At 48.3% G+C, this 21,653-nt stretch overlaps 1 protein-coding gene across 2 annotated transcripts in view; it reads right to left on the reverse strand.

Annotated features, from left to right (window-relative positions):
• Positions 1-15,533: 15,533 nt before the first annotated feature.
• Positions 15,534-21,653, reverse strand: part of Dis3l2 (DIS3 like 3'-5' exoribonuclease 2) — a 315,411-nt gene continuing 309,291 nt past the window's right edge. For both annotated transcript variants that reach the window (XM_026786355.1, XM_026786354.1), the window contains 6 exons: positions 20,714-20,800; positions 18,469-18,616; positions 18,067-18,197; positions 17,829-17,933; positions 16,535-16,636; positions 15,534-16,042 (listed from right to left, as the gene is read on the reverse strand). In XM_026786355.1, the coding sequence (XP_026642156.1) occupies positions 15,902-16,042; positions 16,535-16,636; positions 17,829-17,933; positions 18,067-18,197; positions 18,469-18,616; positions 20,714-20,800 (714 nt within the window). In that variant the 3' untranslated portion in view covers positions 15,534-15,901. The remainder of the gene's footprint in view (positions 16,043-16,534; positions 16,637-17,828; positions 17,934-18,066; positions 18,198-18,468; positions 18,617-20,713; positions 20,801-21,653) is intronic.

Consider the following 21,653-nt stretch of genomic DNA (forward strand, 5'->3'; position numbering starts at 1 on the left):
CCAAAGTGATTGTCTAAAATACCCCCAAACGAGAAGACACTTAGGTAAGTCCTGATGCTTGCTTGAGGTTGTGGTCTCCCAAGAAGTCACAAGCCCGACACAATCAGTGCAAAACATGAGCAATTATTTTGATAAAAGACAAGCTTATTTTTTATTAAGTCAAATTTGTATGAAGGTTTCTAAGAGCAGATAATCATTTCAGAAAGAGCCATTAGCCAGGCATTATGGTTCATGGCTATAGGCCCAGCACGTGGTAGGTTGAGGCAGAAGAATCATGACTCCGAGACCGGCTGGGTCGCACAGTTGCAGAAAGAAAGCCTACCTTTAAAAAAAGTGTTGTACGCTGTTTTATTTTATTTTAGAGTCAGGGTCTCATACTCTAGTCCGGGCTGGCCTCAAACTCATGGAAATCCATCTGCCTCAGCCTCCCAAGGCTAGAATTACAGGCATTGGCAATCATCCCTGGTTTAATCTTATTTAAGAGAATCAGAAGCATGGCGTGGTGGTGCACACCTGCAGTTCTAGCGGTGAGGAGTAGTTTAGTGGGAGAAGGAACACCAGGGTTATCCTTTCTATAGGGTAGCAGGTCCCTTGGGATGGACTGGTCCCTCACAACTCGACTGGATTGCCCCTCTTGTTTCCCTGGTAACACGAAATAGGGAAAGTCACAACTACCTCACCTTAGGATTTAAAACAGTACATGAAGCTGGGCGGTGGTGGCGCACGCCTTTAATCCCAGCACTCAGGAGGCAGAGGCAGGCAGATCTCTATGAATTCGAGGTCAGCCTGGTCTACAAGAGCTAGTTCCAGGGCAGGAACCAAAATCTACGGAGAAATCCTGTCTCGAAAAAAAAAAAAGTACATGAAAAGGCTGAGTTATCAAGACTTTTTGAAGTTCAATAAAGGAGGCTACTTCCTCTTGTTCAAAGAATGAACTCTGGGCCAGCCAGCAAGATGGTTCCTGGGGTAAAGGTACCTGCCACTAAGTCTGACAATCTGAGTTTGATCCCCAGGACCCACATGGTGGAAGGGGAGGGCTGACATGGAAGAAGGAAACTTTGCATTCTGCCTGCTTGCCCTCACTGTTGCTGGGACTGCTGAGACATCCAGCCTCGTGGACTGAACAATTCTATTCTCACACTCTTCAGTGTGAGACAACCATTGCTGGACTATGCAGACCACATCCTGTGAGCCAGTCTAACAAAGCCACTTTTAGCTGGGCAGTGGTGCTGCATGCCTTTAATTCCAGCACTTGGGAGGCAGAGGAAGTTGCAGCTCTGTGAGTTCAAGGCCTGTCTCTGTGTTTCTCTCTCTCTCTCTCTCTCTCTCTCTCTCACACACACACACACACACACACACACATTCGGCGGGGGGGGGGGGGGGGAGAGTAACTTGAGTAGAAGCTGCTACAAGTTTTCCAGTGCTGCTTTAGACATCATTTGGGACTTGTTGTTTTTCTTTATTTCTGTTTTAAATTGGGATTTATGAATATACTTTTTCCCATAAAGGGACAAAAAGAAAGAGCAGAGGGTAAGGAAAAACTTGAAGATGAAGGCCTGGTAAGACCTAAGGAAATAGAGAAAATGCTGCCTGCATACTAACATAGTAAGAGAATTCAGTGCTTTCCACCTGCTGTTGAGTGCGAGGTCTTCAGCTCCAGCATGGCAGCACAAACAGGCAAACTGGCTCTTCCCCAGCCTGACCCCAGCACTCGGGACGGTGGAGTGTAGCATGCACAGCTTGCCTGTCCTCTTTTCTTCCTTCAGTTAAACGTAGCAGAGTTGGAGTTTACTAAAAGACATTTTTAGTAGGAACTTTAAGCACAGGGTTAGGAGGAAGAGGTAGAGGGAGGAAAGGCAAGACAGTGAAGAGGCTGAGTGTGGGCTTTTTAAGGGAGATTTGCCTGGTTTTGTTGGCTGGTGGTAGTTGTGTGTTTGTGTTTCTGAGACCGGGTCTCAGGAAGCTCAGGCTAACTTCAAACTTAAACTTGCTATCTAGCCAAGGATGATCTGGAACTCCTGATCCACATTCGCCTACATCCCGAGTGCTGGGTTTAGAGGTATGTGCTACCACATATGGCTCTTACTTTTTTGTGGACGAAGTAAGAGTTGACATTAGGGAAATGTTCAGGGCAGTAAGGTATCCTGCTTAGTGGAAATTCCTTCCTAGAGAGTCACCAGTAGGTGAGACATCCCATTTCACATGCCTCAGAAAGATTCAACAGTGTGGACAGGTCAAGGCATGCTCTTAGGTTCCTCTTCTGGGAGAGCTGGAGCCTGTTCCATCAGAAAGAGTACTGATCTACTGATGAGACTCCCTGTGAAGCTACCAGCTGTTATAGTCAGATACTTTGACACCTCTGTTAAGACCCCAGTGCCCTAGAATCACCAAGCATAGACTGGAGAAACATTAGTCTCTTCTCTGGAGTTCAGGGGCCCTCATGTAGACAAATCTACAATAGGATTGTTGCTATAGACAATATCTTCAGCTTTTACCAAGTTATTGTTACAGACATGGATTGAGCCAGATCAACGACAAAATGACACATGAAGTATAGCAATGGTTAGGAACCCAGAGTAATAAACTAAAAAAATCACACACTATAGTTAGAGTAGATCATGCTTAGATGTTTAGGCCAAGGATATTTCTTTCAATAACAGATCACCCGTTTTCATCATGAGGGAAGATCACTGAAAAGTCTCCACTTGGAGTCTCGGCTTCCTCAGCTTGACAAGAGGGATTGCTCAGCACAGAGACCAATTAGCAACAGATCTAAAAGAGCACAGGTCAGCTGCCAGCACTTGAGAGCTCCCCACGCAAGGGTGGACTAATCAGCCCCAAGGCAACCAGCAGGCACAGAAGAATGCTGCCCATTGTAGCACATTCTTTTTTTGTCCGTGTCCCCAAAAGAGAAAAAAAAAGATACTAAAGCAGTCAGTAACTTTATTAGTCAGGGTTCTCAGAGGAACAGAACTTATAAAAAGAATCTCTATCTATAAACATATATATATAAAGGGGAGTTATTAGCATAGTTTACTAGCCAAGTGGTGGTGGTGCACGCCTTTAATCCCAGTACTTGGGAGGCAGAGGTACTGGATCTCCAAGTTCAACACCAGCCTGATCAACAGAGTGAGTTCCAGGAGAACCAGGGCTATAGAAGGAACCCCATCTTGACCACCATAAAAAAAAAAAAGGCTTACAGGCTGTGGACCAGCAAGTCCAAAACAACTGTCTACCAGTGGAAGGTTCAGGAATCCAGCTGTTGTTCAGTGAAGGGATGGACTTCAGTTAGAGCTAGCAGATAAGAAAGCAAGCTTCTTTCCAGGTTCTTTAAGAAGGCTGACAACCAGAAGGTTGGCCCAGATTAAAGGTGGATTTTCCCACCTCAGGAGATCTGGTTTAAAAGTGGGTCTTCCACTTCAAATGATTTAATTAAGAAAATATCCCTCACAGGTGTACCTAGCCACTTGGGTTTTAGTTCATTGATCTAGTCAAGTTGATAACCAAGAATAGTCATCACAGTGCCCTTTAAGAAAGGAACTCATATGACCCTTGTGTTGGCTAACAGTTTCAACTTGACAGACTCTGGGATCAGGAGACGAGCTCTGGGCACACCTGAGAGAGGTTGTCTAGATTAGGTTACTCTCTGGGCAGGCCTGATAGGGATCTGCTTGATTCCAGTAATGAAATGGGAGTCCCGCTCCGCATGTGCATGACCAGACAATGTCTGAGTGGAAGCTCTTGCTTTTTGCCTGCTTGACTTCACAGCTCAGTTGTGAGCTCAGGTACCCTGTTTACAAGTCCATCTACCCTGTCCTTGAGCTCGTGAACCCTATTTGTAAGTTCAGCTATCCTGTTGCTACCTCTGCCAATGTTGCTGATATTGGAACTGGTTTCCTTTAGGGCCAGACTGGGACTGCTGAGGCATCCAATCCCACGAGCTGAGTAGGTACCAGTCTGTGTCTCTAGTATGCAGACAGCTATGGTTGGAGGACTCTGACTTCATCTTGTAAGTCAATCTAAGAAATCCCTTCAGAGCAGCAGCTGACAGTCTACAGTGTTCAACGCCTTCTGCCTGACAGGGTTTCAGAGCTGAAGTAATATGGCCAGGACAGGGGATGGCTTTTCAGGTGTGTATGCCTATTGGGCTATAATGAACAAGCCTGTGCTCTACAGTGGATGAGAGCTCTCCCATGGATGAGAGCATGAAGGAAGAATACAGAGTTGAATGAAAAGGGGCAGAGGGTTCTCTAGTTCCATGCTGCGGCCAGGAGTCCTTAGGTAGTGTTGGCTTGGGGGGAGTAGAAAGTGGTGACCTTGGGTTCTTGGAATCCAGAGCTGTAGTGGGAAGGTTTATAATACACCCCATTTGATGCCCCTAGTAGGGTCACAGGGGGTTAACGCTGGTTTGAGAATGACTCCTATAGGTTCATGTATAAGACCTGGTGAAACTTGTTTGGGAAAGATTAGGAGCGGTGACCTTACTGGAGGTGTGTTGATGGAGGAAGGTCATTGGTTAAAAAATAAACTGCTTGGCCCTCATAGGTTAGAACATAGGTGGGTGGAGTAAACAGAACAGAATGCTGGGAGGAAGAGGAAGTGAGCTCAGACTCGATAGCTCTGCTTTCCAGGGCAGATACGATGAAGCAAGCCGCCAGGTCAGACATGCTGAATCTTTCCCGGTAAGACCAGTTTATTAGAGATGGGTTGATCAGGATATCAGAATTAGCCAGTAAGGGCTAGAGCTAATGGGCCAATCAGTGTTTAAAGGAATACAGCTTGTGTGTTGTTATTTCGGGGCATAAGCTAGCCAGGCGACCGGGAGCCGGGTGGCAGGAACGCAGCCCACAGCTCCCACAACAGTGTGTCACTGGGGGTGGGCTTTAAAGTTTCAGAAGCCCATGTTATTATATCTTTCTCTATGCCTTGTGGTTATGGTCTCAGCACGTAAGTTGTCAGCTACTGCTCCAAGAGCCATGCCATAGCTGCTTGTCACTGTGCCTGTCTGCTGACACACTCTCATGATGGTCATGGATTCAACTTCTAAAACTGTGAATTCCCAACTAAATGCTTTATTTTTATAAGTTGTCTTGGTCATGGTGTCTCCTTCTAGCAATAGGAAAGTAACTAAGACAAGGTTACCCACGGCCAGAAATATGAAGGCGGCATGTTCTTATATGTGACTCTTAGCTTTTACTCTTTAATTATGTGTGCTTATCTTGGAACATTTGTGGAGGCCAGGAAACTAGAAAGGAGGCTGTGTGTATGTGTGTGTGGGGTTATTCCTTATAAAAATGAAAGCAGAGAGGAAAAATACTGCAACTGGAAAGGGTTTTGCTTTTGTTTCTTAAGATTTATTTTTATGTGTTTTGACTGCATGTATTTAAGTGCACTGTGTGTATGTCTGGTGCATGCAGAGGCCAGAAGGGAGTTCTGGATCCCCCAGAACTGGAGTTACTAGTGCTATAAGTCACCATTTGGGTTCTGGGAATCAAATCCATGTTCTCTGCAATAGCAGTAATGTTCTTTGGAGTGGAAAGATTTAATTAGAGAAAGAAGTTGGGGCAGTGAGGGGATCAGGTGGGGGTGGTTAGCCAAAACAAAGTATATATGTCACATATAAACTCACTATCTTGCAACAGAATATATAAATTACTCACATATAAGTTAGAGGATATGATATATATACACCCTACATGGTTGGATAATGCTGTTTGTAGAAGCTGTGGGTTACTAAACAAAAAATCCCAGTACCAGGTTCATGCCAGTTGTTGGTCAGGGATGCTTCAGAGACTCTCAGAACAGTTTAGACTCTTGCCATTCCTCTTGGTTACCTACCAGAGCTAGAAAAGACCTGTCAAGAAAGATGTATTTTGGAGGCAACCAACCACTGCCCAATGATTGCATTTGAGGCCCAGCTATTGAGAAAAGGGTAGTTGCGTGCTCAGTCCTAAAGAGGTTGAATAAAGACATTTATACCACCCTTCTAAGGCTTAGGGAACAAGGCGAAGAAGGAAGCAGAAAGAATGTAAGTCAGAAGGCAGAAAGAGGGATGTGGAAATACCATCTTCTGGCTACTGCAGAGTCATCACAACCATGAACTCAGAAACTGCAGTTACCTGTACTGGGCCTCCACAAGACTGCCGCTGTCAGCAATCAGTCATGGATGGAAGAAGGCTCTACACCTCTTGCTGTGAATTCTGGGATAGGGGGAGTCATGGTCTTCAGTTGTGTACCACTGGTGGGCCAGCCAGCCCTCCTCAGTGTGAGCTGTCTCAGAAGGAAAGAGGAAGGAGCAGGTTTGCAATGTATTGAGATTAGATCTATCTGTTCATGCCATGGTTCTTGTCTCCATCTCAATCAGCATTTTCCAAGATGTGACAAATCATGTGTCAGGCATGGTCTTTTAGGTGAAATAGGACTAGTTTAGCTACTATGACAGGGCAAAAACTATTATTGAGCCACTACTGAGATGGAGTCTTCAAGAGATCCCTGGTTCCAGCCTCCCAGGCACAGGGGCTATGGGTTGGTGCTGGGGAAGCACTGTCAGCTCTCTTCCTACTCTTTTGATGTTATCAAGGACTCTCTCTCAGTTGGTTCCTGAATGTCTTTAATATTGTGATAACTTTCCCATCTCTTTTGAGGCAGAGATAAACACTACAGCCTGAGCCCTGCAGGCGAAGAACACTGCTATTGCAGGCTTGAAACACGCAGCTGCCTTCTACTCTTGGCTGATGATGGTCTTCTGCTTTTTAATTAATTTAGTTCTTTTACAATTTCATGCATTTATATAAAATATTCTGGTTACTCCCTTCTTTTATCTTCTTTCCTGCCCTCTTTCCCCCCTCCTCCTTCATGAACCCAGCTTGCTCCAAACTTGCTATATAAGCAGATGACCTTGAACTCGATCCCATTTCACCTCCCCCTAGCCCTGGGATTACAGTCAGGCACCACAAAAACCCATTCATTGGGTACTGGGGATGGAACCCAGGGCTTTGCACATAACTAGATGAATACTCCACCAACTCTTGTTACCTCCCTAGCCAGCCTCTGTTTTTGGTAGCTATAAGTTTCCCTTTCTAATTATTTCAAGGAAAAACCTAAGCTTGTTTAATGAAAAACATTAAATAAATATGACCACAGGCAATATTTAGCCATGGCAAAAAAATAACATTAAAGTGATACATGAATAGCTGAGTTTTGAGAAGTATAGTTGAAAGAAAGAAATCAGAGTTGGAGAGATGGCTCAGTGGTTAAGAGCACTGGCTGCTCTTACGGAGGACCTGGGTTTGATCCCTAGGACCCATCTGGTCACAACTGACTACCTCCAGTTCCAGATTCAACCCCCTCTTCTGGCCCCAGTGGACACCAGGCACACAAGTGGTGCATAGACATACATGCAGGCAAAACACCCATGCACACACAATTAGAATTAAAAATGCTTAATAAAGGAAGTAAATTTTGGATCTGAGCCTCCACTCACTTGCACCATTTTTTGGTTATCTTTCAAAGCTTTGCCTCTCCAAACCTAGAATCTCTCACTTGAGAATGGGCATGTCACAGGCCATGTGTTCCAGGGCTGCTGTGGGGATTCAGTGGGAAACCTGGTTTAGTCTGCACTGAGGGGAAAAGGGAGGAAGAGACAAGGAACAGGAGGCCATATCCTGAACTTCAGAACAAAGAAAGAAGCCTTGGAATCCTGCAAGGCCTGCAAGTGAAGCCCAGGGCCAGTGTTAAAGGTGGTGGCTCATTATGGCATAGCTACCCTTCTGTTCTGATGGAGACCTGAGGTAGGACCTTGCTTTGATCATTCCATTTCCAGCAAGGAATATACACACGCTCCTCCCCTGCCGTGGGGAGCAAAAGAAGCCTTGTGTTAAGTGTAAAGAGTAGAAGAAGTCCTTGGTGAATGTGTGTTGCTGACATGGGTTTAGCTGCATCAAGGACCGCAATGCCTCAGACCCATGGGAGTGACAAAGCCTTCCCCTGAACTGAATGTGAATTTTAGCAGTTTACACAGAAAACTACCAACCACGGCTTCTTCCTCTGGGATGACTGCAGCCGGACTGCTCCTAGGGAGACCTCTTACAAAGGTGAGCTAAATCTGCCTCCTTAACTCAGCTGTATGAAATAAATGCACCAAGGTTCCTGGCTGCAGTTGGTACCCTCCGTTGGAGGGAGCATGGTCTACCCAATCCCAGCTTTTCTGTACTTGTCTGTATGTCAGTCCTTTCTTCTTTTATCACCCCAGGTAGGTCAGTCCCCGAGCCATGGAGGATGTGAGCATCCCCATACACAGAACTTGCCAGGGCCCTGGGGTGGAAACAGGAAGCAGATTGCTCCAACACCAAGGCTCCTGCCCCTCAGGGTTCCTTGGGAGGAGACTATGCACAGTTGAGTCAGTACTGCAGCTTTAGCCTGTGAGGACCTAGGGGTTCAGGAGTGGGCCTGGCAGAAATAACTCTGGGCACCCTTGACTGTTTCATTTACCCACCAGGCAAGATGTCCTCTGTGGTGGCAGCAGGTGTAGCTTCAAGTCATCCTTTAAACATGTATTGTTGTGATGTGCATGACCTGGGGTGTGCATCCATGGGTGCATGTGGAGGTCAGAGAAAACTTTGTGCAGTCGGTTCTCTCCTTCCATTTTAAAAAATTTTATGTGGGTTCTGGGGATTGAACTCAGGTCATCAGACTTGCATGGCAATGCTTTATCTGCTGAGCCTTGTCCCCAGCCCCTAAGTCATCTTTCTAAGTCAGTGAATGGAATCTGGATTTTGTGGTGCCTGGAGGAATCAGGGCATGGAGAAATGCAAAGTCATAGATCTCCCATGCCATGTTCAGTAACTTCACTGTGATTTGATGTCATAAGCACCAGGAGGACAATCTCATTCTAGAAACACTCTTGTTAGTTGGAAAAATCTATTAAGGTAAAATATGCTGAAGGAGGGTCTTTGTTTCTTGCCCCGTTCTGCATTCATTTCTTTGGTATTTGGCTAACTGCTTTCCAGAACTGTACAATGTACAATTTATGAACACTGAAGAACACAGTGCCATTCATCAACCTGTTTGATAAAACAACCTTTTTAAAGTAAAATTACTTAAAAGGATCTTACATATTAAAATGACTTTGTACATACTAGAGAAAGAAACCTCTTGGAAATCATAACAGCTCATAGAAAGGTAGAGCAGCATCAAGGAGATTAACGTATGCTAAGGTTTAATTGACCACTTGTTAACTTTTTGCAAGGGTGAGGATGTAATTTGGGGAACTCACATAAGCCAGGCCAGCACTCCACCCTTGGCTATGCCCTAAGACACCCCCACCTTTAGTTTCTGTTTTGAGACTGGGTCTTGCTATATTACCCAATTTACTGGGCTTTAATTCATAGGCGCTGTAGCCCAAGCCAGATTCATTCTCCTGCCTCAACCTCCTGTGCAGCTGAGAATACAAGGTTGTGCTAATAGGCCTGGCTACACTTATTTTTTAAATTTATTTTTTATGTATATGGATTTTCTGTCTATATGTTTGTCTGTGTACTACAACTGTGCCTGGGGCCTGGAGGCCAAAAGGTATCAGATCCCTGTGGGACTGGGATAAAGGACATCTGTGAGCCACTGGACTCAAGCCTGAGGTGCCTGGAAGAACAGTCAGTGCTCTTAACTGTTGAGCCATCCCTCCAGGCCCACAATAAATTTTAAGATAATAAGCAGAATTTACTTATGTGCAAATTGAAAACTTATTTTCTCAGACCTAGAACCTTTCTTTTTAAGGGGTTGTGCTGGGGGTTGGAACCCAGCTTCTTAGATGCCAAGCAGGTGCTCTACCACAGAGCTACCCCATAGCTCTACCTTCTATATTGTTAAACAAAGCATCACCATAGTTTTTGAATCCACCAGAGTGGAGTTCATCCTTTAATTTGTGTCAGTTTCTTTCACCTCTACCTCAACTTCAATTAGTCCCCGAAGTCTGTGATTTGTGTCCACAAAGGCCTTAACTGGTATCCTGTAAGGCCCCTGGTCAGCCCTTCTGGAAGCTCCCTACAGTGTCACCTGCCATACCCCCCCCCTCAGGCTTCCTAGGGTTTTTTTTCTCTGCCCCGGTCCACACCCACACCTAGGACTCCACATCTAAACCTCAACTCTGACACGGGAACCTGCAAGGTCTACTGAGGTAACCAGGATTCATGACCACCAAGTCTGCTGCCTGTGTCTTTAAGAGACTTTACGGAAGCATTTTATGTTTTATGGTCTGGGAATACCAGGCTGCCTGTCAGCAGGGATTTTTATCTTAGTTACTAGAATAATGGATTGTTTAATACACTCCTTGCTGAATGTACAGGAAAGCTTTTAGGCCAATTGTGGATCCATTCTGGCTAAATATAAATAGCTTTCCCCCTACTTTTATTTTTTTAAATCCAAATTATACATAGATGTAAAGTGTCAAATGGATCTGGCAGGTTTATTATAACAAAATGAGAGAGCACTTCCATGCTCCTCACTGCATTTCCCACCTCAGAGGCAGCCTCTTCCCCCTCTGTGTTTATCACTGCATGTGTGTGCATGAGCAGGTGGGTGTTTGTGGAGTCCCAAAGTTGACGGCAGGCACCTTCCCGGATCCCTCTCTGCCTCAAGTGCTGGGATTGCTGGTCACTGCCACACCTGCACTGCTTTGTGTGCACTCTGGGATCAGAACCTCAGGCCACCTTCTGTTGGTGGCAAGCACTTATCTACGGAGCCTTTTCCCTAGTCCCCACAATCTTGGCTTGGGGTTTTTAATTTTATAATTACCAGTTTGTAAAAATGACACCTTAGAAAAATAACAGAAAAATGAAAACTACCATTTCTCCAGCTTCAATGTTAAGCTGTGTCTACTGATATTTTTCATTAATATTTTGTCATGAACTATCCCCAAGCAACCTACATACAATCTTTTTTTTTTAATTGACACAAATCTGCAATTTGGACAGGGCTTTGATTCTCCTCTGTAAGGCCACCGCTGGGGTGGTTTGGTGAAGGTTGGGGGAATGCATTTCCAGCATGCCTCAATGCTTCCTTACAGTGTGGCCGTGGAGCTCTCACAGAAAGGGACCAGAAACAACCTGTCTCTTAAGGCATGGCCCGAGGCAGTGCAACATCACTTCTGCCATATTTGAACTCAGGAGCCAAAGAGCCTGTCCAGATTCAAGAGGAAGGACAAGAATAGAGTGTGTGGTGCTGGGCAGGCGAAGGATCTGCAACCATCACTAATCCCCACAACCTCCCACTGAAGAGAGCAAACTAGCTACTCACCTTTCCCACGCCTCCATCCTTGAAATACAGCTCCAGGGCAGTTGAGAGTCTTCCTCAGCACTCACCTTAGATGGCTGTAAGTGCTGTTGCCAGAGTGCCAAGTGGTAAACCAACAATGTCTTTTCTTTCTTGTGTTGCTGTGTGCACCCCTCCCCAGTCACTACTTTCTTATTGTCACATATGGGTTATTCCTGGAGTCTTTCTCCTGCTACCTCAGGCAGAGACCTTCTCACGCACCTGGTGCTGCTGGCCTGCCCTCAGTCTTGAGCGCTCCGCTGTTCAGGTGTATGAGACATACACTAATCTAACTTCTCCCAAGGGTATTTGGTTAAGAATTGAGCACCATTAAATGCCATTAAAGTTAATGATGGGCTTTTATTCTAAGTACCCCTTTAATGTTTATTTTTCCTTTCTTTCTGACAGTCTTGCTGTATAGTTCTGGCTGCATTAGTATTTACTATGTACTACAGGCTGGCTTCCAATGCATGGCAATCCTCTTACCTTAGCCTCCCAAGCGTTGGGATTACAAGTGTAAGCTGTCATGCTCAGCTAGTTTTCTTAAAATAAGTTAAGACATTGGGGGGCCAGGGAGATTGGACTGTAATTATACCCTTCTCTGGAACCTTGAGTTTAAGATTATTAGCCAAGCCTTCATGGTAGTTTGGCTATTTTGAACACTTCACAGCTGCCTTAAGGAATACATAGCAACCACAATTGGTTGCTGCTGAAGCACAACTCTGGACCATGCATAATGGCCAGGTTCTTCCTTCTAACATGTAAGCCCTGACTGAACTCAGGGTGGCAGACTTGGTGCCAGGAGCCTTACTGGCTGAGCCACCGGGTTATCCCTTTCTTTTGTGCCTAACTAGCATCTAGTCCTTGTTTTTCCATTTTTGTCTCTTTAAAAATGTCAGTAAGAACTTTGTTTTCTGATACTTTCTTCTCCCTGAATGGTCTGTTTCCCCCATAGAACCTGTTTTCCTTTTAAAAAGAAATTTCCTTGGCCATCTTTATTTAGATAGGACTCAGATCAGAAGCCAGAGTACCCTAGGATTTGGCAACTGGATTCCCCATGACAAACCTGGCTGAGATCTCATTGGGGGGAACTCCTGATGCCAAATTTGTGTTTCAAGTGGGTACAGGATGCCCCCAGAGAAGATGCTTCCAATCTCCTGTGGGGTGCTGAAGTCCTGGGGGCTGACCAGATCCTGTAGCAGAGGGGCTGGAGGTGCTGTCTGCATTTGGTGGGGTCCTGTGCACAGGAGACTTTACCAGGCCCTCACAATGAATCTCTCACAAGCTCTCCATCTTATCTCTCCAAGGATGGATTTCTTGTCTGCTGGTGTGGGGAAGAGGCCAGTTTATTTATTTAATTTTTTAAAAATATTTTTTAAATATTTATTTATTGTTGTATACAATATTCTGTCTGTGTGTATGCCCGCAGGCCAGAAGAGGGCACCAGACCCCATTACAGATGGTTGTGAGACACCATGTGGTTGCTGGGAATTGAACTCAGAACCTTTGGAAGAGCAGTCAATGCTCTTAACCTCTGAGCCATCTCTCCAGCCCCCAGTTTACTTATTTAATACAGTGGCACCACTGGCCTCTGTAGCAACCTTTCTCTACCCCGAGCCCAGGTATTTGCTGGATATTGTGCAGTGCTGCAGACTGGCTGTTCCAGCATTTTTTGTTGATGGTCTTGTATCTGCCTTTCTCTGGTCTGACAGGGATTATTTTCTCACCCTTAGCTTCCAGTGCAACTTCTTCCCACATTTTCATTCCCCTTCACAATGAATCTCTCACAATAAGCTCTTTGCTGCCTATTGGTGGTCTGTGGGGAGACAGTGAGAGCAATGTTTTGTATTCTTCAGAAACCTATGTCCAATGACCTTTAATGGGAGATCTGACCCCAGGGCCCTGGCTCTTATGGATTGTAATAGTCTCTTCCAGAGCCCAGCTATACCCATTTCACCTCTTCTAAGCCTCTTGGGTTGCCCTGCATGCTCTTCAGAAGTGTATCCTCTTCATATAGCCCAGCTGTTCCACACATGGACCCTCATTTCACCTCATTGAGTCATCAATGCCCTACGGTTCAGCCCTCCTTCCCAGGCCAGCCTCACTGGAAATACTCATCCCAAGTAGGAGCCACCTCTGGCCTCTGCTGCTCCCACTCTGCTCATGCCACCTCCATTTTGGGAGGCCTCCACTCCGGGATGTTGTACCATCTCAGGCCCTCCTCCTTTCACCTGGTCCGTCTTCAATGGTTGCTGCAATGGCTTTGCCTCTACCTGGCACCAGCGTCCTGTCTTACCGTGCCTCCAGTGCGTGGTGCCCAGCTTCCTGTGGGTCACCACACCAGGCCACTGGAGTCCTTTCCAGGGGTCTTTCCTAAGTCTGACTGTAGAGGGTATCATCCTCTTCCCAGGAGGATGGGTTACACGTTACTGCCTTGGCTCCCTTACCCATGCTGGGCTCACAGCCACCTCCATCTTCCTCTGGGAAAACATTCACCGGCTGCTTCTGAGTTTTGCCAGACTCCAGTCATGGGGTGGGACTGTGTCAGTCTTCCTTCCACATGGGCCTCAAGGGGCCCCTTAGGAAAAGCCAGTGAAGCCCTAAGCTTCAGCCTGCAATGGCAGGCAGGTGCCTTGGACAGCTGCATCAATGAGCACACTCCTTTTGATGAGTTTGTATGCCTCTTCTGTCAACAGTCCCTTAGTGTGGGGAACAGAGGGCCTGTCACCCTCAGTGGCACATGGATGCTAGTTCCATTGGTGTACTGACTTGGTGCTGAATGAACACAAAGAGCTCAGCTTTTGTGGCATCGGAAGATTGTCGAGCCACTGGCTTTGAGCCTGGGAGGCAATGATGGAGGACAGGAGCTTGGGATTAGGACAGGTGCAGACTGATTGCACCACCTCAAATGGAGACCTGAGACTTCCATTAGTCAGCTAGGTTGGGGGCAACCCAGGACTTCCACGGCCTCGGAGTTCCCAGTGACATGATGTCTGGCTTGTTGTAGATTCTAGTCTAGCACCTGCCCTCTAAGCAAGTCCACACAGCAAAAGTTCCTTGCTGACTGGTCAGCTCCTCCTCATGGGGGCAGGAGGGACGTGTTGTCCTAGCTTTTCACCTCAAGGGCTCTGTGGGAGGCAGTGAAAGGAGGTGGTGGGAGCCTGGGTTTGGCAGGCCAGAGTTGCTTGCTGCTTTTCCTCAGAGGGTGGCATAGGTTTGAGGGATGGGACCTTTAGACTGCATCCAGGTCTGGGGAAGCACCAGAATTGTCTTCCCCAAAATACCAAATCATCATCCCTCACCAATCTGCCCATCCAGATATGTTGGTCTGGAAATGGGTGCAGAAGGGACATCTTAGGGGTAGCAGAATGGGCACATGAAAGCTGTCTGAGGTTGACAAGGCATTTGGGAAGACAGAACCCAGGGCTGGAGTAGGGATGTATCTTTGGTTCTCATCAGGCAACAGCCTATCCTAGGGCTACTGCATCCTTGTAGCCGTGCCAGTCACTCACTGCAAAGAACCTGCCAGGGCACTCTACAGAATCTTTCTTTGAAGAAAATCACTGTGACCAGATCAGATGAGTCTGTTAATCCTAACGCCACAGGGAACAGCATCGGAGAACAGGGCCTTGGTTGCTTTGGTTTCCATCCTAGATTCTAGTAGTTCTTGAAGTCAATTCATAGGCTAGGTTGTGCCTATGAACACAGGCAACGAGGGTATGGTCTGCCAGTGCTCAGATGCTAAGCAGGTGGCTGGGATCTGGTGTGAAGGGTTCCTGCCCTCTGGAAGGTCTGGCTTCACCCATCTCCATGATCCTTCCACAAGCTAGGGTATAGGTTTGAAACTGTAGGTGTTGAGGTACCTACTCATATCACTACTGGGATACTGGGAGCTTTGGACTATGGTATACAAGAGAGAGGGGTTGTAGCCCCACCTTCCCAGAACCCATGCGCTGCAGCAGAGAGAACGGGTGGGGAGGGATGGCCACAGTCACATGCACAGGGTGACTGGCAGCTCCCCGCTGTGCATACTAATTACATTTTTAATCAGCCAGAAGGAGGCTGTGGCATCAATCTGCCACACATGGCTCATGAATCACCCTGGAGCTAGCAGGAAGGTCCTGCGCTGATGACCCCAGCTCAGCCGTGAGGTGGCTCCTGGGGAGCCCCCTTGCCCTGGGTGCACAAGACCACCCTGCTGCCAGGCTTCCCCATGGCATCTACACAGAAAGCACTTCACACTTGATTTTATTCCATGACACTGATTTGCTGAAACCCCCCATTTCCTGGGCAGGGAAGGGCAGTGGGTGGCCTGGTCGAAGCAAGGCTGCCTGCCCAGGAAGACTGGGACCCTCTCTGCTCAGGGAAGCACTGGCCAGGCCTCAGCATTCCCTCCCCTGACCCCCAACCACACTGTATCCCTTCCAGTTCATTTAAAAACTGAGTTGCAAAAGTAAAATAAAATTAAAAAATAAGAAATAAAAACAAACCCCTGAGTTGTTAAAAAACCAAATTAAAAATCCCCTTTGGTGTCAAAAGGTCCTATTCCTAAAAGCCAGCAGGGTAGGGCAGGCACAGGCCTGGCTTGGGCTAGCATTCAGTCCTCAGGCTCCTCATCAGACTCCTTCTCCAGGCCCAGGGAACGCTCAGGGCCCGGTCGCTTCAGGATAGCACTGTACTTGAGGGCTGTGGCCTCTGCCTGCAGGACCACATCCACCAGGCTGAAGATGGTGATGACCTGTAGCAGAGCCAGGCACAGGGAGAGGACAGGGTAGGTAAGGACCTGTAATCAAAGCAAGCCGACTGCTGAGGCTCACCTAGCCTCTGCTGCCCTCTGTAAATGAGAGTCATAGGGCCTGGGGAGAACCAATGGCCCAGATGGCATCATGCAGGCACCTGGTATTCAGCGAACATTCATGAGGATCAAGAAAACAGGCTTGGTTGGGCCAGCCTTTGGAACAAGATTGATATAAGGTCTATAGCTTTTATAAGCTTCTCAAAGAATTCTGAAAGTTATGTTTGGTGGAGAAGGATGGTTCCTGTCTCTGTCTCTAGTGGGCATTTCCATGTGAGAACCTGGAGTCTAAGTACAGGACTTGGGTCTTAGCGTGGGGGCTTGAAACCCCACTGGGGAGCCTACAGTGCCGGGGGAGAAATGAGGGGCAGATGAGGACCTAGGGGCACATGTGGGAGACAGAAGGTGGGCTCAGGGACACAGTAGGGGGCTGACCTGCTGTATTGGCTCCTCTTCAAGATCATCAGGTTCCCAGAGGAGTGTGAGCTCTGGCTTCTTCCCCACCTTCTGAAAGTGGTAGGATCGAAGGGCCAGTGCCTGGGGGTATACACATCAGAGCTTCAGGCCATGGGCTTCAGATGCCACCTCTGAACCTCTAATTCTCCTGCTTGGGGGTGGCCCTCTCCCCTGACAAATTTCTGACTAGCTGGAGGAAGCTTGTACCCATTGCTCTATTGCTGCTGCCTGTTTGGCTTGAGACATGGGACACCCTACCCATCTTCAGGAGCCTCTGCCAAGTTACTTTTGCTCTAAGTGACACCTGAAGGTGACCCAGGAACAAGGGGCAATCTAATCTGGGAGGGACCAGTGCTCTAATGGTAACTGTAGTGGGAGGGAACAGGTCTGTATAGGCTTGTTCAACTCTGATGGCTGCAACCCCTGCTGGCAAGAGGCCTACCAGCCCAGGCTGAGGGCCAGGGAACAGCAGAGCCTGTATTACCATCTGATCTGAACTACCATCCTACTCAGTGACCCACAGGTGCCTGATGTTTCCAGCTGCACTTGGCCCACTCCTGTTTTACTTCCTTTATGAATTGTTATGTCTCTTCCTGTGCAGAGCTCCGCACTTACCCAAGTGCTCTGTATATAGGAGTTCAAAGCCAGGGGAAGGAGCCAGGTGACCACAGAGAAGCTAAAGTGAAACCCCCAGCTGACATTACGGCAGACGCCAAGAGAACTTCAAAGGAACTGTCACCCAGGGAAGAACTCAAGGCAGGCCAGGCCTCTTTCTTCTCTTAAGGTACACAGTGTTCAGAGCAGTCCTGGCCATTCTCCTTCCACATGTCCCTATAAAAACACCTCAGGCCCTACACCCTGCCATCCTGGTTATATTCTGAGTGCCTGGGTCTTTAGGGAAGAATTTAGACTAACCCTTGACCTGAAGTCCTGTCCCAGGCAGGCCTACTTGGGTGTCTGGGTAGGGTCTATCAGACAAACTTGGAGTTAGGGGTCCTGACCCCCTACTGTCACATGCCAGTGAAGCCCACTGCTGAGGGGGGCGAGTTGTGGGTCCTACATAGCTCATGAATGGGGACAGCAAGGCTCTCAGCTTAGTCCTGCATTCTAAGCTTGGGAAACTACCATGGGCTGTTCTGGGTCAGGGACATATGGGGTCCCCATCAAGGAAATAGACAGAGGCAGGGAAAAGGCAGTGAATCATGTGCTAAGCCCTTTAGGGTTTGGTTTGTCCTGCAGGTGCATGCTTCCCACTCCCACAGGGCATACTCACGTTGCAGTAGATGCGCTTCTGCACCCCAAAGCGCAGTACCAGCACATCGAAGGCTTGGTTCAGGACACCCATCACCATGGCTTCAGACTCTAGGGGACCACTCTCCTGTAGAAACAATGCTCCAGTCATGATGTCCTCCCAGGAAGGGCCTGCATTGTGCTCCATACAGGCTCCTGATGAGTGTATACCTAGGAGGGTGGGGGAGGGGGAAGGGGCAGGGATCACGTTGGACATTTACCTTTACTAGAACAGCAAAGAAGAGGCCGATACTGAGTTCCTGTACACGCTTGGAAGCCATGCGGCGGTCATTGCAGTGGTCAGCTTGCTTTTGTAGAGTATCAGGTTCCACATCTGGCTGCTCACTGTAGCCTGGGGAGGGGGTGATCAGGGTTGCTAGTGAGTAGGCTGAAGAAGGTTGTGTGCTGAGGCAAGGGATCTTGGGAAAATTATGGTCTCAGGCTTTCAGAAAGTTCCACTGCAGCTCCCATCATCTAGATGTGGGTGGACAGTGTTCAAACTTAGGCTTCTCTGTCCCTTGGAACTTCTGTGATCACAGTAATGTGGTCTCTGGTCACTTACTCTGAGAGTGGGTAACTCTTGACTGGCAAAGGTCTTCCCAGGCCAGAGTCAAGTCCCTTACCCAGAGCAGCAGCCAGGAGGCGGTGCACTATGACGTCAGCGAAGCGGCGGATGGGAGAGGTGAAGTGTGTGTAGAGGGGAACGTTGAGAGCATAGTGCCGGAACTGTGCCTGGTCCTGCAGCATCCCAGAGCAGAAGTACAGTGCCATCTGGAGGAAGAGTGGGACTGAGCCTGGATGGGTCTAGTAGTGCTGAGACCCAAAGCCTGGCCCATGGCAGGGTTGGCACAGACCTCCCCTATAAGCTTTATTTAGGCAGTTGATCAAAGACAGTCTGGTTCTTGGAGCCAGGGCCATTCTACCTAAGGGATCTCAGCAGCTGCCAGGGAGGACAGTAGTGATCAGACCCCTTTTCCGTTCAGGGGCTGCCAGGCCCAGGGCTGCCAGGTCTCTGACCATGAGACTAGTGTTCGGAATAACCCAGAGAGCTATATCTCTGCTGGGCATGGGGTGTTGGGAGCCCTCAGGATGCTAGATGGCCTCTAGCCCTGTGAGATTAGCCACCAGGGCATTTGTGCAAAGGTTCCTCCCCACTAAGGCCCATGGCTGCTGAGTCCCTTGCCAGGAATGATGCAGAGGAGTTGCCTGGGGACCGATCCTTAGGATGGATCTGGGCTTCCACCCTGGGTCAGAATGATAGCAGACAGGAAAACATATGGCCATACTGGCCCAGGGCTGTAAATTGTCTTCCAGAGACACAGCTGAAGCTGAGGATGTCACATGTCCCGGGCCAGCATGAGAAGGTGCCAACTCCCATGGGAGTGCAGCCCATAAGGAGCTTCCCAGCCTTGTTGAGCCACCCCCATCTCCCCTGGCCCTGATCTCTGCCCAGCTGATGGTCACACTTGCACACTGGTTCTGCAGTACTCCAGCATATGCCAGCCATAGGACGCAGTTTGTTAGCCTGCCAGCCTGTGTCTGCTTCTGACTAACTGTCCAAGGTGATACACTTGTCTAAAATACCTGAGCAAAAGGAGTCACTAAGCTGTTCTCAGCTTCAGTACAACCTAGACAAAGTCTGGTCTCAGCCTTGCCACAGCCCCTGGATTCTGCAGTTGCTGCCTGGAAGGAAGTTCACTACCTTGAAAGCTCCAGAGTACCTGACCAATGGATAGCCTGCTCTGGTTACTCCATGGATATAGTCTTCCTAGCAAGTCATGCTTATCTTTGTGACTCAGTTCCTCAGAAAGGCTGGGGTGAGGAGGAAAAGGGGTTCAGGCTCCTCCTTGGTCAGTATAGCTGTCTCCGGGCAGGGTAACAATAATGGCTTCTCTGCAGTGGCCAGAGATCCTTGGGATAGCTCTGGTGTCCTGTTGCAGCAGTTTTCTTGGGAACCAGGCCTCACTCCTCTCACTTTTGTGCTTGCTGTAGCTGTGCCCCTGGCCTGTCCCATCACTGGGTCACTCCTTGCCCCTGGAATCCTGGAGGGCAGAAGCATCCCACACAGCACAGCCCAAGGTCTTTGAGGCTTCTGGTGAGCACAGCAAGGTGCTCAGCCTCTCTGCTGTCAGCACTGTCTAGGGTAAGGGTGGGGAACAGACACTGGAGATTGGGAGCAGGGAACAGGCAGTTAGGCCCCCAAAGGCCCTGATAGCGCCATCATAGTAGAGCCAAGAGTTATCAGGAAATAAATCAGCTGTGGCTGGCTGAGGCCACCTGACTCTCATGAACAGATTGGATGTGCCAAGAGTGACTGACCCTTGAAAAATGGCCTGCCACTGCCCTGGCAGGTGTGGGGGCCCACAGCTGACCCCATTAATACCCATAACTCCCGTAGACCTGCCAATCTACTGAGATGGTTCCCATCCCCAGGATGCTTAGGCCCAGCAGGAACTACAGAATAGTGACAGGCTGCTAAGAGTCAGCCCATCTGTCTAGCTCATGGCTGTCACCTGCCTGGGAACATGGGCCCAAGCTCCTAACGAACTGATTCTCCTGGTCAGACTTTGCAGCTGCAGTAAAGGTGGGGGCTTTTTCTTGCCTGGGGTCTCTAGCAACCATAGTCCAGAGCAGCCCTTGAGGGCTGGAGCATGCTTTTGCACACACACAAGATTCTTCTTGAGCACAGGGCTTGCCTGTCCCAGGTGTGACTGCGCATCCCTTGCCTGATAGTGTTCCTTAGCAGCTCCTCTCTATCCAGCAAGCCCCAGAGCAGAGCAAGACAGTGGTGGGTTATATACACATGGTGCTTGCTAGTCAGAGTTACAGGTATTTCTGGGATCAAGGACAGGTGTGGCCTCTCCTTACCTGCATGGGCCGGGAGTACATGTTGGTGAGCACCTCCTTCCGGGCCAGAGAGTACTTGTCGTCTCCAAATGTTTTGGTCAGGCTTTTCTAGAAGTAAACCCCAGAAACCTCTATAAGATATGGCCAGGTTTGGGAAGAGGTTTGAGGATTCACCTGCTAATCATCTGATCCTAAGTTTGGGGAGGGTAAAGAGGGGTCCTAGGTTATGGGCCCAGCCTTGGATTGATGACTACCTGTAGGGCACCAGAGAAGTGGTTCATAGCCTGTAGCACACAATGGGCCTAAGATCTTCCAACCTTAGCTGGCAGATCACTCTTTTGACTAGAATAATCCTCTGCCCCTCCACCCAACCCCAACCTTGAAGCACGGATGGAAAGTCTCCTTTTTGTGGGATGAGCCAGGACACTGGTTCTGCAACCCCCTACAGCTTAGCTCCAAGAAGGGGGCACTTGAGGCGACTTCCTCTAAGAAAGAGTCCTTGTTTCCAGTCGTCCAGCACAATAAGGACTAATCCTTGGTGTATATATATGAGAGAGAGAGAGAGAGAGAGAGCGCTTTTCTTACAAGTGAGCCTGGAGGAAGCCCGGCCACTCTCCACTAGAGATCTTTACTCTGCACCATCTCTGGACCAGGAATGACTTGAGAGCATCTGCTCTTCAATGGGAAATGAGTGGCCTCCCTTGGTCCAGACCAGATAACAGAGCTTTTCCCTAGCTGGGGCCATTCTCCCCACTGTAGAGGGGAGACCTGGCTGAATAGGGAGAGACTACATAAGGCATAGAAGTCGCCACAAGCTGGGTGGTGGTGGCGCACGCCTTTAATCCCAGCACTAGGGAGGCAGAGGCAGGCGAATCTTTGTGAGTTCGAGACCAGCCTGGTCTACAAGAGCTAGTTCCAGGACAGGCTCCAAAACCACAGAGAAACCCTGTCTCGAAAAACC

Source organism: Microtus ochrogaster, linkage group LG4 (genome assembly GCF_000317375.1).
Source record: "Microtus ochrogaster isolate Prairie Vole_2 linkage group LG4, MicOch1.0, whole genome shotgun sequence".
In the NCBI taxonomy this organism is placed as follows: Eukaryota; Metazoa; Chordata; class Mammalia; order Rodentia; family Cricetidae; genus Microtus; species Microtus ochrogaster.